This window comes from Sabethes cyaneus, chromosome 2 (genome assembly GCF_943734655.1).
Source record: "Sabethes cyaneus chromosome 2, idSabCyanKW18_F2, whole genome shotgun sequence".
NCBI lineage: Eukaryota > Metazoa > Arthropoda > Insecta > Diptera > Culicidae > Sabethes > Sabethes cyaneus.
In genome coordinates, this window is record NC_071354.1 from 203,553,040 (window position 1) to 203,569,748 (window position 16,709).

The 16,709-nt window shown below is 36.8% G+C and overlaps 1 protein-coding gene across 2 annotated transcripts in view; it reads right to left on the reverse strand.

Annotated features, from left to right (window-relative positions):
• The window catches only part of LOC128733555 (guanine nucleotide exchange factor DBS), a 243,767-nt gene that overhangs the window by 170,541 nt on the left and 56,517 nt on the right, over positions 1–16,709 (reverse strand). For both annotated transcript variants that reach the window (XM_053827211.1, XM_053827210.1), the window contains exon 2: positions 6,430–6,849. In XM_053827211.1, the coding sequence (XP_053683186.1) occupies positions 6,430–6,849 (420 nt within the window). The remainder of the gene's footprint in view (positions 1–6,429; positions 6,850–16,709) is intronic.

The following is a 16,709-nucleotide window of genomic DNA, read 5'->3' on the forward strand; positions in this document are numbered from 1 at the left end:
TCTCTCATTCACTCACTTACTCACTCATTCATTTATCTATCTGTCCTTTTATCTGTCACTTTATCCGTTCCTTTATCTGTCCTTTCTTTATCTATCCCTTTATCTGTCCCCTTTTCAGTCCCATTATCTGTCCCTTCATCGGTCCCTTTACCTATCCCTTCATCTGTCACTTTACTTGTCCTTTTGTATATCGCTTTATCTATCTTTAATTTGCCCCTTTACCTTTCCTATTATCTGCCCCTTTAACTGTTCTTTTATCTGTCCCTTTATCTAGGCCAGTACCTGTCCCATTATCTGCCCCGAGTATCCGCTACCTGTCCATTCATATGTCTTTCTATCTGTCCCTCTACCCATCCCTCTATCTACTCCCTAACTCCGTCTATTGTCCCTCTATCTGTTCCTCTATCGAAGACTCTCTCTCTGTCCTCTATCTGTCTCTCCGTCTGGCCCTTCATTTGCCCTCTATGTGTCCGTCTGACTGTCCCTCCATCAATCCCTGGCCCCAGCCGTTCTATCTGTGCCTTTATTTGACCATCTATATCTACCTCTTTTGGCGTCCCTCTATTTGTCACTTTATATGTTCCTTTAGCTGTCCCACTATTTATCTCTCTCGACATCTTCCATATTTCAGCTTCAGCAAAGACAATAATCACAAATTCCAGAATCTTTCGTCACAGAACAGATTTAAATTACTTCTTGTAACTAACGATACTGGTTTTTATTTTTACGATAAGCAGAAGACAAATCATTACATTTCGCAAACAGTGAACAGATAGATAGTTATTATATTCAGCAAAGTAACTTATTTTAATGTATTCAACAACTTTTCTGAAAAATGTTTTTGACCACATTTAATAATATAAAAGTATGTATTACCCCAATAGGTGGATTTACAGTCCCCCTAATAATGAAAAAAGATACGCTATACTTTATTATTAAGGTTCTCCATAAACAACCTCCTTGAATAATTGCATATTTTTTCATTCAGTAAATGAGTGTACCTGCAGTGGTACACTCAAAATAATCTGCACATAACTAATGGTAAATTTCCATATGAAAATCTATATGATTATCACTTGCCACATATAAACCCAATCCAGCCAGAAGTACACATAACAATTATACACATATAAATAGTACTAGTTGAGCCCGAATCTTACGATCCGGAAAATATAAATGTATGTTCAGAATTCCGAAGACTGTGGATACATTCCATTGGCCAGTGTTTGCGAAGATGTTTAATCTTTGTATTAGTTCTTTGAGTTCTTATATTGCATAATATAGCTCTAAGAAGTTGTGCCTAAAAGAGTCATAGCCGGAAACTGAAACAAATAGTTTTTATGGCCGTATTGGATTTTATTTTTAACTGAATAAAAACTTCTGGCTGTTTGCAACATTTATGTAGTCTGATTAGAGTAAAATGCCGCTCAGAAAATTCTTGATCGTTTGCTATCATTAACTCATTTTTTAAAATTTTGCGACTTGATTCGGTCTGATTTAACACCGACCATATGTCGAGCAGTCGAATCGAATGGTTTAGTCAAGCAGTCGGGTCAAGCGGTAAAGTGTAACTCGAGCAGTTCATTCGAGTAGTCGAGTCACGCAGTTCATTCGAGAAGTCGAGTCGAGCAGTTCATTCAAGCAGTCGAGTCGAGCAGTTCATTCGAGCAGTCGAGTCGAGCAGTTAATTGGAGCTGTTGAGTCGAACGGTTTATTCGAGCAGTTGAGTCGAGTAGTCCAGTCGAGCAGTCGAGTCGAGCAGTCGAGTCGAGTAGTCTGGTCGAGTAGTCCAGTCGAGCAGTTGTATCGAGCATTTGAACCGAGCAGTCAAATCAAGCTGTTCAGTCAAGCAGTTCAGCCGAGCAGTTGAGTCGACCAATCGAGATGACCAGTTGAACCGAGTAGTCGAGTCGAGCAGTTTAATCGAGCAGTCTAGTCAAGCAGTTTAATCGAGCGGTTGAGTCGAGTAGTCTAGTCGAGCAGTTGAATTAAGCAGTCTAGTCGAGCAGTTGGGTCAAGCGGTTCAGTCGAGCAGTTAAGTCGAACAGTTGAGTCGAGCAGTTCAGTTGAGTAGTCCAGTCAAGCAGTTGAATCGAGTAGTTAAGTCGAGCTGTCGACTCAAAGAGTTAAGTAAAGCAGTTGAGCCAAGCAGTCGGGTTGAGTGGCTAAGTCGAGCAGTCTATTCGAGCTGTAGAATCAAGCTGTCAATTGAGATGAGCAATTAAATCGTGTAGTCTAGTCGAGCAGTTGAATCGAGCAATCAGGTTGAGCAGTTGAGTCGAGCAGCCGATTCGAATAGTCCATTGAGAGCAAATTGGAGGTACGCTATGTAACTCTATGAGGTGCAACTACATTACTTTTGCACGTCTTGAATGTAATCTGGTATGATTGGTTTGAGTCTTTGCTTAATGTGGGCGATTATTACCACGAAAATACATATCGCGCCCCTCGTTTTGGCGACAGACATAAGCCTCTTATATAAATAGATGTGCGAATTTTAATGATAACTGTTAAAAACACATAAATGATAACTGTTTAGCACATAAAATTCATTTACTGGGCACATTGCAAAAATCTATGTGTGGGACACATAGAAACTATACGAAAAGTTTTCTCAGTGTACAAGGACAATGGCGTCCCTGTGGTTCAATTAGGCAAATACCACAGAGATTGGGCCAATTACGGAAATACTGGAATATGATTGTGATGGGCAAATTGACGAATAAGCGTGAAATTATAAGCAACTAGAAGGACATAACCTGGTGTTTTTGTGTTGGTTAACTTAATCATGAAGCCACTTAATCACACTGAGCTAGGGCACTCTGGGCACGCTCCCCAATACAATTCAATGTAAAAAAATTCTTCAAGGTGCAACCGCAGAGTACAGAGACTTTAGTATTTTTGCGATAAATAAACTAACTCCTCAACCCAAATTTTGAGTCCAATTTCTAGTCAAATTTTCAATACACTCAAGTCTCATTTTACGTCCACTATTGGTGTGACGTAAAAAAAATTGGTCGTTGGAAAAGAGGACGGTAATTCAAATTTTGTACGTTAAAAAAGACCATCCTAATTCAAATTTCGGACGTTCAAAAATAGGACGTTAGTTCGAATTTTGGACGTTAAAGGATGTTAATTCAATTTTTGTACGTTAAAAAAAGAACGGTAATTCGAATTTTATACGTAACAAGAAAAGACGTTAGTTTGAATTTCCTGAGATTACCTCATGGCATTTGGCAAGGACGTTGATTCAAATTTTGGACATAAAACGAGAGGACGTTAATTCAAATTTTGGACTTTAAAAGAGAGGACGTTAATTTAAATCTCGGACATTAAAAAGAGGACGTTAGTTCGAATTTTGGACGTTAAAGGATGTTAATTCAATTTTTGTACGTTAAAAAAAGAACGGTAATTCGAATTTTATACGTAACAAGAAAAGACGTTAGTTTGAATTTCCTGAGATTACCTCATGGCATTTGGCAAGGACGTTGATTCAAATTTTGGACATAAAACGAGAGGACATTAATTCTAATTTTGGACGTAAAAAGAGACGACGTTAATTCAAATTCCAGACGTAATTTTCTGATATTACCTCAAGTCATTTGGCAAGGACGTTAATTCCAATTTTGGACGTAAAACGAGAGGACGTTAATTCAAATTTTGGACTTTAAAAGAGAGGACGTTAATTTAAATCTCGGACATTAAAAAGAGGACGTTAATTCGAATTTTGGACGTAAAAAGAAAAGACGTTATTTGGAATTTTGCGCGATTACCTCATGTCATTTGGCGAGGACGTTAATTCAAATTTAGGACGTAAAACGAGATATTGGTAAATCGAATTTTGGACGTTCAAGTAGAGGACGTTAATCCAAAATTTGAACGTCAAAAGAGAGGAGTTATTTCAAATCTCGGACATTAATAAGAGGACGTTAATTCGAAGTTTGGACGTAAAAAGAGCAGACGATAATTGGACTTTTCTGAGATTACCTTATGTCATTTGGCAAGGATGTTAATTCAAGTTTTGGACGTAAAACGAGAGGATGATAATTCAAATTGTGGACTTTAAAAGAGAGAGCGTTTATTCAAATCTCAGATATTAGAAAAGAGGACGTTAATTCAAATTTGGGACGTAAACAGAAAGGAGGCAATTTGAAATTTTCTGAGTTTACCTCATGTCATTTGGCAATGACGGTAATTAAAATTTTGGGCGTAAAACGAGAGGATGTTAATTTAAAAGAGAGGACGTTAAGTCAAATCTCGGACATTAAAAAGAGGACGTAATTCGAATTTTGGACGTAAAAAGAATAGACGTTATTCAGAATTTTCTGAGACTACCTCATGTCATTTGGCAAGAACACTAATTCAAATTTTGGACGTAAAACGAGAGGACGTTAATTCGAATTTTTGAACAAAAAAGAAAAAAATGTTATTTAAAATTTCCTGAGATTATCTCATGGCATTTGACGAGAACGTTAATTGGCATTTTGGACGTAAAACAGAGGACGTTAATTCAAATTTTGGACGTTAAAAGAGAGGACGGTAATTAAATTTTCGGACATTAAAAAGAGGACGTTAATTTGAATTTTGGACATAAAAAGAAAAGGCGTTATTTGGATTTTTTTACCTCATGTCATTTGGCGAAGACATTAATTCAAATTTAGGACGTAAAACGAGACAGTATTAATTCAAATTTTGGACGTTAAAGTAGAGGAGTTATTTCAAATCTCGAACATTAAAAAAGGAGACGTTAATTCGAATTTTGGACGTAAAAAGAACAGACGTAATTAGGAATATTCTGAGATTGCCTCATGTCATTTGGCAAGGACGTTAATGCAAGTTTTGGACGTAAACGAGAGGATGATGAACGTTAATTCGAATTTTGGACGTAAAAAGAGCAGACGTTAATTGGAATTTTCTGAGATTACCTCATGTCATTTGGCAAGGATGTTAATTCAAGTTTTGGACGTAAAACGAGAGGATGATAATTCAAATTGTGGACTTTAAATGAGAGGACGTTAATTCAAATCTCGAACATTAAAAAAGAGGACGTTTTATCAAAATTTGGACGTAAAACGAGAGGACGGTAATTCAAATATCGTTCGCCCAATTTCATGTCAAATGTCTGAATTTTCGAAGTTCATATTTAAGTCCAATTTTGAGTTTAATTCAAAATCCGATTTCCAGGTCAAATCTAAGTTCAGTTCAATTTTATACCAATTTTAAGTTTATAAATTCACGTTCAATTTCAAGTTCAACGAGTTCATGCCGGTTAATAAACTAGTTAGATTAAACTTCTCGTCCGGTGGTTTGACTACAATAGACGGAAGAAGAGGCACCATTTATGACTAGAAATAACGCAAACCGCCAGTGTTGGTGCAGTTTGAAGGGCCACAACCCCCTTCAACCACCTGGTCCAGTCCGCTGTGGTTCAAAGGTTCATCACTACCAGCGATCCACAGGGCCTTGCAGAATGAATGGTTTCGAATTCGGTTATAATTGATTCCGATCATGGCTTGGTTCGATCCGCGGATTCCCCAGCTTGGATAAAAAGGAGCGGTACAGAACTTCTTAAGTGTTACTTCAGTGACCCTCCCTTAATTAATTTTCCGCTCTTTCCCCTTCACGTCACGGTCCCATTCTGTTAGAGCCTATCAACACCTTTGTTCCATTACTTTCTTCTACCATCCCCTATATTAATAGTAAAAACCTACTTTTATAAGAAAGTTAATTCCAATTTCAAATCCAAAAGTTCAAGTCCGAATTCAGCAACAAGTTTGATTTAATTCTAATCCCCGTGGCCAGGCTGGGACACGTGTCCCGGTTTCTCTATTAAATATAATGCAAAAAATCTTCATGATTTAACTTGGAAGTCCGTAGTTTTTAGTCTAACCAGCCGTTGTTTTTGCGACGAGTAAAATAATTGTGTAAAAATAGATCCTCCTTCCTACGATTGCTTGATTTTTTCTAGGCCAAAACATATTTCTGAAAGGCCGGTGACCCATTTTCTGTTTATGACTGAGCACGCTGGCCGGCTGCGTGCATTTCAATAATTTTTATGATATTTAGAATAAATAAAAGAAATAATAGAAGAAAGTAATGAAATAAATTTGTGAGTAGTATAGAACAATCCGTGAAGGAGAGAAAGCAGAAAATTAGACACACCAACCCACCTTTGCTGATGTGAAAACAAACTTTCTTGTCACCTGGAAAATGTAGACCCAAAGTTGCATGATACAAGCAAATCGTATCAGTATTATAGAAAAATGTTGCAAACAGTGAACAACTGTTACATGTATCAGTCAAACCTGAAACATGTTGCGTACAGAGCAATGCAACAATCGGCATGTTGCCACACAATCTCTCACACCTAAACATAATGCTGCCTCGATTGAGGCGTTTTAGTTTCATCGCACTCCGACAATCTTTTACCTGTAATGATTGCATACTGAGGATGCAACAGATCGGCCACATCGGCCACGCTGAGTGGTTCTTCGGCCGAGCTGGTACTTGAATGCATTTGTTGCTCCGCACCGGCGCCGATGCTGGCGGTGCCATTCCGCAGCAGATTGGCTGCCGCCGCCATTGGTACCGTGTGGCCGGTCGTTATCAGCGAACTGCAACTGCCGAAAGTGTTCAAATTCAGATGGTTCCCATTTTGGCACACATTCTCGATCAGTTTGTTCACATTGGTACTGTTTTGCATATTCTGGCTGAGCACGGTTTGCACCGAACTGACGGACGTTACCGATGATTGGTGCTGAAAAAGGGCTCCGTTTGGTCCACCGTGGAGGGCCGAATGATAGGACGAGGCTGCGCTCGCCCCGCTGTTGCTGGTCACATTCAGAGATTCTGCGAATAAAAAATGAATCACAAAAAAAAAGATTAGGCAAAAAAATTGACTCTCCATTGATATGTGTGTGAAAGAAAGCAATAACCACCCGAAGGGGTGGGTATTCATGCAAGACCGTGATAATAAAATTTCCGCTTTGCGGAGATGATGTTTCATTATTTTTCTAATTTGCAGCTCGGTTCCGCAAGTGTGGAGAAAAAAGGCGTGTGTGTTGCCATGCCCGGTTAAGACGCAAAGTAAATTAAATTCTGATCCGTGATCTTAGGCAAGCATAACGTACACACACCTGCATGAGAAGGTAGAAAGCGCTGCATCCAGACTGCACAACAGCTTGAAAATTAAAGCCTCAGTAATGACTAACAATATTAGAAGAAAAAAAAATTTTACAAATACTACAATTGTTTCCGTTAAATTTAAGACCCCTGCGTGACCACATAATATCATTTCTACCGCACGATAATATCATTTGCCAACCACAAGAGAATGGAATGTATCACGTGTCACATGTGTGATAATTTTAATAACTTTATATGATAACGATTTAACAAATGGTAAATGAGATTCCATTAATTATTGGGTTACTAGAGTTACAATTCGCGTATCTGGTTTTTTCATTAAAACTGAACTCAATTTGATTCGCCAGTAAATATTTTTGTAAAACGTTTCCTTTTAATGAAGCAAACAAAAACTAAAGAATCTATACTTATAAATATAAATTTCTGTCTGTCTGTATGTTCCTTATAGACTAGGAAACTACCGAACCACATATTTCGAAAAAACGACCAGAAGTCCCAAAGAGTCGATTTTTGATGAATTTTTTTTTCAAGATAACACCGGATCTCGACGTTTTACGCATTTTTAAATTATTTGGCATCAAAAAAATTTCGTAAACGCCGATTTAACGTACTCTCTCCTTTGTTGATTTATCAACTTGCATACAAATAAAATTTTGACGCCTTTGCGGCAGCAGTAATCAAGTTTGATTGAGCTGAAATTTTGCACAGGATATTTTTTTTATGGTAATGAACATTTTGCAGGTTGTTCCGTTAAAAAATTCGAAGGTCATTTTTTTCTCATACATTCCATTGGCGCCCTACATTCATAGTATCTGTAGTCAAGAAAAGTCTACTCCGCTTTCTGTATGAATATATTGATTACATATTGATATTGATATCGAATCAAGAATTTCTCCACAAAATACAGTTCAACATGGATAATTTATTTTAAATTGGCCTGACTTGAACGGGATTTCAAAATAAGATGGAGTATCGAGCAGGGTCGCTGCATGTCCCCCCTCTTATGAGCTATTGAGTGTCTCTGAAAGAAAGGCTTAGCAACTTATAAGTAACTCGACAAGGATTGTGTGCAAATTAAAGCGGGCATCGAACTCCCTACGTACTTAAAACTAATGAAAAGCACGGTTTTCCACCGACCAGACGGGCCGACGGTCAAAATTTGAAGCTTGAAAACTGTCTTAAAACAAAGTTTTGTATTTTTTTGAAACGATGGTTCTACAATTGATGAAGGGACGGTAAGGGAAAGTAATGAAGAAGGATTTTTTTGGGAATGGAGGGGAAAGAGTAGAAAGGAAGGGGGGGGGGGGTAATAGGTAGCTACGCTCAACAAGTTGGCTTTGTGACTCCTACCTTTTGTCCAATGCTGGAAGGTGCGGGTCGGAACCAAGCTATAATCTGAGATTATAACCGGATTTGAACCCACAACACCCGCCAGGGCATGTGGCTCGTTGGTACCCGTGTACCTTGCAGGAACCCTTTCCTGCAAGGTTTGAAAAGTGAACTCATCAAAGAATCGAAAAGCATAACCGATGCACAACAGGTGAATCCGCCGGTAGCTTCTTGCCTACACGCCTTCATGCTGCTGCTCGTGGCTCACCCCGATACAGGTGCAAAAGCCAGATAATTGCTTTACTTCCCTATGCTGATTGTTGTTTGTGGTTATTATTATCAATGTGCGCGGTTGAATAATGCGCCGGCGCTGGCTTGGTGGGTATGTTTCATTTTACTATTCTGAAGAGTTTAACCAGCACGCAAACCGGCGAACCAGCAAAAGCAAATAGACCAAATCATTAATCTTCAACATTCAACATTTAGCGGCATGCCGCTAGCCCAACAAAGCATCTTTTTCGGCGGCTCGAAGCAAATCGTATTGGCCGGTTGGTTTGCCTGGCCGTAGAAATGCAAGAAACGCAGGCACAAACAGCCCAACAATTACTGATAATGTTACAATCGAACGAATTGGGCCTTTCAATTGGAATGGAATTCTGCCTTGTTTTTCGAGACGAGATTCCAGTGATTATGGGTTATTTCAAGGTAAACCACTGGGAAATGAATTACAACCAGACCTAGATCTAACTCTTCCTTCATGGCTTGTAGGTGCTGATGCTATGAACCTTTATTAGGACCAATTTTCGTTACGGTTTGCAAAATGCCTAACATGATTACTCTGATTATCCTAAAGTACCTAGTAATGTAAAGCAATTTTGGGTTCAAATTTTGTGTGGCTCCGAAAATTCTCAAGGTATCTTTGTACTAACGACTAAAACTGCATGTTACAAATTGTAATTTCTGTGCCTGATTTATCGGAAAAGATTTGAATTCGGCACAAAACAGCAGTTCTGGTTTTGTTTTATATATGTTCCAATACCCAAAACTCTAATTGATTCATACAGTTGAACTACGGAAATCGAAATAGGTACTTGTTAAATTTTGCAAACATCCATTTTTTACAATCCCTAGTCATTGACACCATTGCGGCAAATTTGACTCACCAATCGAATCCAAAGGTTAGTAAAGCTTTCGTTTTACAACAATTTTTCCTAGATCGTGCGGCACGCTTCTGACTAGCAACTTTGTTTGTTCAGCGTGTTTTGGTCATTTATTTCCCAACAAAAATTTATGGCTACATGTCTTCACCTGGTGCAGACTCGCTGTGGAGAGTGTGAAATCGGCCTGTAAAATGGTGGCGTTAAATTTGGAAATTGTTTTCATACTCGTGAGGTTCGCGAATTGCCTTATGTGTAAAGTGGACATAATCTATAATTCTAGTGCGTCGCGATTTTTGACTGTATATCGTATGTATGTGCGAAAGTAAGAGCTTACAAATCGAAAGTAAGGTCAGTTCCGGTATTGCGTAGCTATTTGTTGTAGCGCAAAACAGATGTTACAGCTTTTCCGAGACGAAACAAACAAATTGTCTAGTTTGTCCTATTCCAACCTTTGTGTCCAAATTTTGTTGTGAACAAGCCTTATAATATTCTTCCATTGATAAGCCGAACAAAAGCCGATTATGGTTGCTTATTATATTTCCTGCAGAATACTTGAGCGTTTTCACAATATCTATGATTTAAGAGTTACACTTGACTGCCCGCTGACGCTCAAACTGCAGACCAGTTGGTTTTGGGTTTACCTTCAAAGCCTTCGAAGACTCACTCCGCGTTCCGAACATGTTGGATTGCTATACACTAAAGTATGCAAAAAAGCTCACCCACATTCGTGGCATGATATAACTAAGCTCTCTACGTTCTTATTGTTATTGAAATATTCAGTTCCGAGACGAGCAAGCATCTTTTAACAGAAAACAATTAGTCCCGATCCATCCACGGTAGAACTATTCCAATATGCTTCGATATACTACCAGAACGTGCGTGGACTTTGAATCAAAATCAATTATTTTAACTAAAATAACAACTGGCTCACGATTGGATACCGCTCATTTATTGTATCATCTCAGGCAAGCCAAATTTAAAAGTTTAGTTTATTAAATGCATTTAAAGTCAAATGTAACCTACAGTATTGGTAAATTAGGTACTGATTTACCTCTTGTTTTAACGACGCATGAAAGGATGCATATGAATGCTTAAGTTTGGAATATAAGGCTACATTTTTAACCGGAGATATTGATGTTGCGGACTTTAAATCTATTCGATTCATACCACCGAAATTCACACAATCTATGAATCTCAATTATCACAGACGACACAGACCTTTTCTGTGGTGTGTTTACGTAGGGAAAAGTCGTCTACAGGGAGACGCTTTATTTTCCAGAAATCAATCATTTTTTTCTTATTTTCCCATACATCCCTGATAAAAGAAATCTTGTACACGCTTACAGTTTTTTTATCGCCAATCAGTAAGCTGAGCCTATTTGATATGCAATTGGCTTCTTATCGATACAATTTGTGTTAAAATATACTGGATCTTGCACCGTCAACTTGGATATTTGTTTACAAAGACAATAATATTGGTAATATTGAGGCATCGCGTACTTGATTCATAGCGATGTATCTGTCACCACAAGCCTTCTTTAAAAAACAAACATCACTACAGTCATATAAGAGAACTAGTTGAGCCCGAATTTTCTGTCAAAAAATGCTGACATATTCCATTTGCCAGAGTTTTTTCAATACTGTTTATGCTTTGTAGTAGTTCTTAGAACTTTAAATTAATTTAAAAACAACATCTTTTCCGCTGACGAACTGACATAACACATAGAAAAAAATCCTTTAAAAAATATATGAAGGTCTGTGCCCAGGCTTCATTTTCGGTTTTTTGCTCAGTAGATGCTCAATTGACTATAGCGCTTCAACTAAACAGAATTCTAAAAAGTAGTGGAAAGGGTGACTGTACATTACATGTACATGTACATTATTGTTAAAGAAAGTATGGTTTTGCCTTTCTACTATATAAATATATAGTATAAAGGTATAGAAATCACTTGGAAAACCGAAAATGGAAAGAAGGTCCTGCGGGCCGAATGTCATATACCATTCGACTCAGTTTTGAAAACTGAGCATTTTCTGTGTGTGTGTGTGTGTGTGTGTGTGTGTGTGTGTGTGTGTGTGTGTGTGTGTGTGTGTGTGTGTGTGTGTGTGTGTGTGTGTGTGTGTGTGTGTGTGTGTGTGTGTGTGTGTGTGTGTGTGTGTGTGTGTGTGTGTGTGTGTGTGTGTGTGTGTGTGTGTGTGTGTGTGTGTGTGTGTGTGTGTGTGTGTGTGTGTGTGTGTGTGTGTGTGTGTGTGTGTGTGTGTGTGTGTGTGTGTGTGTGTGTGTGTGTGTGTGTGTGTGTGTGTGTGTGTGTGTGTGTGTGTGTGTGTGTGTGTGTGTGTGTGTGTGTGTGTGTGTGTGTGTGTGTGTGTGTGTGTGTGTGTGTGTGTGTGTGTGTGTGTGTGTGTGTGTGTGTGTGTGTGTGTGTGTGTGTGTGTGTGTGTGTGTGTGTGTGTGTGTGTGTGTGTGTGTGTGTGTGTGTGTGTGTGTGTGTGTGTGTGTGTGTGTGTGTGTGTGTGTGTGTGTGTGTGTATATGTGTGTGTGTGGGTATGTTACGCTTTCAATCTCACTCACTTTTCTCGGAGATGGCTGGACCGATTTTAATGTTCTTAGTGTCAAATGAAAGGTCTAGGTGTCTATTGAATTTCATACTGATCGGATTTTTAGTTCAAAAGTTATGTATAAAAATACGAAAAATATGGGACTTCATTATCTCACAGGTTCCTTAACCGATTTGAACAAAATTGATTGCATATGAAAGAGGGGCGTTGCAAACCCTTAACTTCCAAATTTCATGACGATTGGATTTGTAGTTTGAAAGTTACATATAGAAATATGAAAAAACAGTATTTAAAACATATTTTTGTAACATATAAGCATTAATTCAATGAAAAACATCACATATTTTATTATTATTTGGAAATTACTGCTGAGATCTATCAAACGAAACCGAGTTATTTAAAATCGGACGGTTCATTCAAAAGTTATTCAAACTTTAACACTTGAGCACCGTATATTAAACCGTTAAAACGTGTCAAATCAAAACATATCAATCAATTGTTGATTGTATTCAATGTGTGTGATGTATGTATGTATGTATGTATGTATGTATGTATGTATGTATGTATGTATGTATGTATGTATGTATGTATGTATGTATGTATGTATGTATGTATGTATGTATGTATGTATGTATGTATGTATGTATGTATGTATGTATGTATGTATGTATGTATGTACGTATGTATGTATGTATGTATGTATGTATGTATGTATGTACGTGTGTATGTGATGACAATTTGCAATTTTTAAATTTTCACTGAAATTCAAGAAAAGTGAGAAACATGTCAATTGTCTGAAGTTTTTGAAGCCTCTTAGTGGAATACGAACTCTGAAATTAAAGAAAAGAAAAAACTTTTACCGACTAAATTTCACTATTTATTATTTATTCGCGACAGATACGTATACGCTTTTACACAAGACACTGATGAAGCCTGCACGTCGTAGGCGAACTACGTATCTATTGCAAATAAATATTAAATAGTGGGATTCAATCGAAAAGCTTTTTCTTTTTTTGATTTCAGATTTCAAGTGTCATTTTCTTCACTTGCTATTACTCACAATTGTACAAGAAAAGCAAAAAGCGAAAAAAGCAGTTAATTTAAGCATGTAGGCAAAGTGGTATATAGGATTAAAAATACTAGTGAGTTGATTTTTCCAAATAAATTTATACAAATTTCAAACAAATTTTGCGGATCCATAGATGCTCTTTTCAATCATTAGATATTAGAGCTTAGAAATGTTATATGAAAAATAGGAAGTAAACGATGCACGGTAGTAATTTTGTAAGATTTGTTTTCGTTAGTGACATTTTAAAGGACAGATGTCTTATGTCATGTATCATGTTTTAATAAATAAATCCAAAATGACAAGCGCTGGAAATCATGTCGATCATATTTTTCATTCTCAAGCATGTTTATGGTGCAGCTTTTGTACTATTTTTCGACCTCATCTTGTTTTCCTAACCCTCTAACATTGTAAAAACGATGCGATCAAGCTAATGACTATCTTTTCATGAAAGTACATTCAAAAGAGTTCAAGTTTTGATTTTTATGCAAAAATAATTATCTGAAGGAGCACCAGCTAAGAAATTTTTCTTTTTCATATCTAATGCTCTATTCAGTTATTTTTTCTAATTCAGATATGTTGCAAAATTGAATCCAAGCAAACTAATAGTAAAATTTTCAGATTAATCATTTTGTTGTAGATATCCTTTTTCTTCAAAAGCGAAGTATAACAATAATTTTTCTGAACTCTTGTTTTTCAAAGATGGTAACTTATGAACGCATGGTATTAATATCAAAATGTCAAAACATCTGCTATGAACACATATTTTATATTGTCAATTCAAAACAAAACAGTCTAAGTTAGTTAGATACTGTATACTGATGAATGTCATACGTCGAGACCGAAATACGTATTTATCAATAGTAGTAGAATTAAAGGATATAAATAAATTTTTGTTTTTCTTCTTTTTTATCAATTCAAAACAAGTTTCATTTGTGGCTCTGAAGCCCGAAAGTTAAGGCCGTCTGTAGACCCGTTAGAGGGTTAATTTCTAATTTTCTATATATATTCATTCAAGTCTGTAAAAATTATCTTTTCTGTTTACATTATTTTTCGATAAATCACGTAAATATTATATAACTAAATAAGGTGTTCATCAAGTAACATAAATGACGCTTACAAGTATTTACGCACCCAAGGAAAGAAATATAATTATTCTACGCAATACGTTGTGAATTTTACTGGCAAATAAGGATTTTGAGGAATACGGAACGCATATTTAAAAATATAGTCAAGTTAATTATAGATGTTCCTGAGAAATTAAATAGTGATTATTGTGGCAGTAGAAAGGCTAGGTCACGCCGCTAGGTGGATTAATTCGGGTTTATATTTTGTGTTTACGGCGCTATGCGATTGCTACCCCGTTGGTAGCCAAATGAGCGCTCTTTTTGTTACCAAGCGGGGTAGCAGCCCCATAGCGCCGTAAATAAAAAAGATAGAACTATACTTTCTTCCACAATAATGTAGATAATAATTAGCTCTACAATCGTCCTTAACACTACTTTTTCGAATTCTGTTCAGTTGAGGCGCTGTAGTCAAATGAGCATCTACTGAGCAAAAAAACGAGAATGAAGCCTGCCTGTGCTTAGAGGAACGAATGAGAGGCTCACGTAGAACTACAAAGGCAGGTTCAATTCAACAAAACTTGATATTTTGCCAATGTTTGTCACGCAAACTTTTAATTTATTGTATTGTAATATAAATGTTCTGAAACATTCCTTTAAATTTGATACAAGAAGAGATGCTTAAATTTCCTAAATGTCCGTGCTCTATATATCAGTTTTATCCGTTTCTTAGAGTTTGTAGTTCCACTAAAGGTTTCATCAGGCCACAATCACACTTCTTTCTGGTGATTGGAGACAATATCGCATTTTGAAAACTTTTGTGTGACCTTTAGCACTACTCTACTTTAGGTCACTGACTTGAAACGAATGTTAACTGGCTTAAGGGTATAACTCAAGACGTGAAATATTTGTCATTGGACGCACAACTTATGGTTGAACGGAAAAAATAAATGAACAATCTGGGTTATAATTTAACCATACGTCAATTTCCTTGAAAATTGATGATATATATAGCACCGTTTATTGTGATATGTTGATTCGAAATAAAATTGCTTTTCAACTTATATACGAACAACAAGTTAAAATTATGACAGTAAAAATATCTTTAATAAGCTAACATCCTCTGCACCTTGATAGTTCTTTTAGACACTCTATTTACCAGTTATTTCACACTTAACTCATTGCAAGTAGGGTTTATTTCTAATTACCGTCGTAGTAAGTAAAGCCATTCTAATTTTCATCATTTGTTGGATGAGTTTAATGAATACTACAAAAGTTCTTTTTTGCTGATTTGACTAAAACACACTTACCTTCCGATCCGTGAACTTTGAAATCACTGAAAAGCGATTATTAAAGCATATTATTGAAATTACGCAACTGACTTTATTTCTTAAATTCGTTGTACCGTTTTAAAATCCGTCCATCAAAATTTTTCATCGTTCGAACTAAAAACCACAACCATTTTTACGAAGCTAACGTGCATGTATTTCTGTAGGACGGCATGACAAATGTTATTCTGCAAAATTTCTGCAGGTTAAGCAAGTTTTCCTGGCTGTAGAATGACGAAAATGCCTTGCGTGCGTTAGTTTCATTTATGAATGATGAAAATTACAACGATTAGTCGACATTTTCTTCTTCGTCGCACGAAAAAACGTAGGAAATTTGGCTGGTAGGACGTCTTTAATGATAAAAAGCATTTAAATAGATCTCAGCTCACTTTGATTGATCGTGTATGATAGACAACAAACTAAAATATTGGGGAATAACTAGTTTTGCATTGTGTGTCATAAAAATGCTGATATTTTTAATAATTTGTGTTGGATAGGACGGGAATAGACAATTACGACGAAGCAGTAACATACCCTATGTAAACAATTGCATGCAACTAATTGTAAAGCAACAAATTAAACACCCAAAACCTATATTCGGATCAGACAGTCGCTAATTCTTCCTCACTTTGAAAATTACTGCATCACATCACTTGCCAGAGTATTCCGTAAACCTCTTTTTCATGTAAGACATCAGTTTTGAATAAATTCTTGCAGCATATGGATAGAATCGGGCGATAGAAAGGGTTGGTCGCTCACTTTTTACCACTGTTTACTTCCAGGACATCAAATATAGTTAATAATATAGGGTTATAGTGGTCCAAAGAGATCTTGTTAGAACGAGAGGGCTATATCAGTTTTTGTGGCGTGCTTCCCAAGCACAGATATCAAATTAATATAAGTCTAAACGTTGTAAAGAATCTTCGACCTATTGGAATGAGAGGAGTTTGTCACTTTTTTTCTACAAATATCAGTAATCGAATTCACAGTAAACAGATGGTATATTTAACTGTCGTCCCTGCATGTGAAGCAAGGGAAAATGTATGGCGGAAGAAAATG